The following is a 2,354-nucleotide window of genomic DNA, read 5'->3' as shown; positions in this document are numbered from 1 at the left end:
TTATTTTATGTATATGAGTACACTGTAGCTATATAGATGGCCATGAGCCACCGTGTGTGTGGCTACTGGGAATTGAACTCAGGACCTCTGCTGGCCCTGCTCGCTCTGGCCCTGCTTGCTCCGGCGTAATTCATTGTAGCTGTCTTCAGATGCACCAGAAGAGGCGTCAGATCTCATTACGGGTGGTTGTGAGCCACCATGTGGTTACTGGGATATGGACTCAGGACCTTCGGAAGACCAGTCAGTGCTCTTACCCTCTGAACCATCTCGCCAACCCCCTGAATTTGCTTTCTTTATTGTCTAGAGACGTACATGTGACTAGTGACTAACTGCAAAACATTTTCTTTATAGTTTGAGCTGGTTAATGACAGATGCTTTCTATCTTGCTATCTCCCAGGTCTTCTCTAGAGAATCCAGAACCCCGAACTCGGGCTCGAGGAATCCAGCTTTTGTCACAGGTGCTACTCCAGTGTCACTCCTTGCTTTTGGAGAAGGAAGGTACTTTCACTACTAGTAGGGTGTCTTCCCAAACCACTAAGCCATGGCCTACTTGGTGTTCACAGAGGAGATGGTTATAACATGTCTGTGCACAGCTAATTCAGTGCCTTCGTTCCTTATTGGTATACATGGCAGAGATAACTAAAATTAAATGATAAGATACAAGACGCTGGATTTCAAATATAGTCTTTGATGATTTTTTCAGTGTATCTGAGTGTCTGCATCCTGTAAGCATATCTAATACTGCTTGGCCGGCCCTGTATTCAACCTCTAGCATGTAAAGAAATGGAAAGGTGGAGGGCTATTGTTGTGGCTCAGTAGGTGCAGGTGCTTACTGTGCAAACCTGACAGCCTGAGCTTGATCCCTGGAACTATAGTAAAAGGAGAGAACAAGTTCCAAAAGTTGTCCTTAGTTAGAGCCTTTAAAAAAAAAAAATTATTTATTTATTTATTTTAATGTGTGTATGAGTACACTGTAGCTGTACAGATGGCCATGAGCCATCATGTGGCTGCTGGGAATTGAACTCAGGACCTCTGCTTGGACTGGTCCTACTCCCTCTGGAGTAATATACTGTAGCTGTCTTCAGGATGGTTGTGAGCCACCATGTGGTTGCTGGGATCTGTACTCAGGACCTTCGGAAGAGCAGTCAGTGCTCTTACCCGTTGAGCCATCTCGCCAGCCCCCTAGTTAGAAACAATCAGAAAGAAAGAAAGCTTAGTGACGGAGCTCATGAAACTGCTTTCAGCCCCCAGCACCAAAGCAAAAGAGGCAAAGTTCCATATGGCGATTGTGGAGTTGATAACATGGCTCAGAGGTAAAGATGCTTTAGGCAAACCCCCAGAGCCCTGAATTTTATGGCTGGCTCTTGGGAGTTTTCCACATGCTGCATAACTGGAGTGTCTTAGTCAGTGTACTGTTGCTGTGAAGAGACACCAGGACCATGGCAATTCTTATTTTAAAAAAGCATTTAATTAGCGCTTGCCTACGGTTTCAGAGGTTTAGTCCATTGTCATCGTGATGGGGGGAGTGTGGCTACATGCAGGCAGACATGGTGTTGGAGAAGTAGCTGAGAGTTCTACACCCAGAACCACAGACAGTAGAGAGAGGAAGATACTAGGCATGGCTTGGGCTTCTGAAACACTTCCAGTGACACGTTCCTTCACCAAGCCACACCTCTTAATCCCTCTCAAGTAGAGCCACTCCCTGATGACCAAGCATTCAAATATATGAACCTTTGGGAGCCATCCTTATTCAAACCACCACATACACATAAAATAATGAAGTCAAAAAGAAAGCAATTCTGAGGGTAAGGCTGGGTTTCACTGTGAGTTTATATGAAAATGAATGGTAAAAGACTTTCTCGTCTCACTAAGTAAAGACACACATTTCTTGATTCAGAAGAACATTTGTAGGGAAAGTCAAAATGGGATGGCCTTAGGAAGCAGATAAAAAGCTGGTGGGTTTTCCTCCTGCTAAGCTAGCACTGCATCTGGTTTGTGCAGTGGTCCACCTGATCCTGTTCTATGAGAATCGGCTGAAGGACCATCATCTTGTGATCCCATCTGTCCTACAGGGCCTGAGGGCACTGGTAAGTCCTTTTCACTGCATAACTGTTTGTGGGAGCCCGGGGAAGGTTCTCTCTGGGCCTTTGGAGATGAACCTTCAGATGCTGAAGGACAAAGGCAAATAGAGGAGTAAATCACTGTCAGCCAGGTCTGCAGTTCCTGCTCTAGAGGGGGAGTCCCCTGTGTGTCAGCCAGGTCTGCAGTTCTTACTCTAGAGGGAGAGTCACCTGTGTGTCAGCCAGGTCTGCAGTTCCTGCTCTAGAGGGGGAGTCCCCTGTGTGTCAGCCAGG

At 46.2% G+C, this 2,354-nt stretch overlaps 1 protein-coding gene across 3 annotated transcripts in view; it reads left to right on the top strand.

Annotated features, from left to right (window-relative positions):
* Nucleotides 1–2,354, top strand: part of Mms19 (MMS19 homolog, cytosolic iron-sulfur assembly component) — a 37,873-nt gene that overhangs the window by 14,339 nt on the left and 21,180 nt on the right. For 2 of the 3 annotated variants that reach the window (XM_031390328.1, XM_031390327.1), the window contains exons 4-5: nt 398–498; nt 2,002–2,087. In XM_031390328.1, coding sequence (XP_031246188.1) covers nt 398–498; nt 2,002–2,087 — 187 coding nt within the window. Of the gene's footprint in view, nt 1–397; nt 499–2,001; nt 2,088–2,354 lie in introns of those variants that run through there. The other variant, XM_031390329.1, reaches the window with a different exon arrangement.

Source organism: Mastomys coucha, unplaced genomic scaffold, assembly GCF_008632895.1.
Source record: "Mastomys coucha isolate ucsf_1 unplaced genomic scaffold, UCSF_Mcou_1 pScaffold21, whole genome shotgun sequence".
Lineage (NCBI taxonomy): Eukaryota > Metazoa > Chordata > Mammalia > Rodentia > Muridae > Mastomys > Mastomys coucha.
Note: the sequence above shows the minus strand (reverse complement) of the source record. Positions and strands in the feature narration are given on the sequence as shown.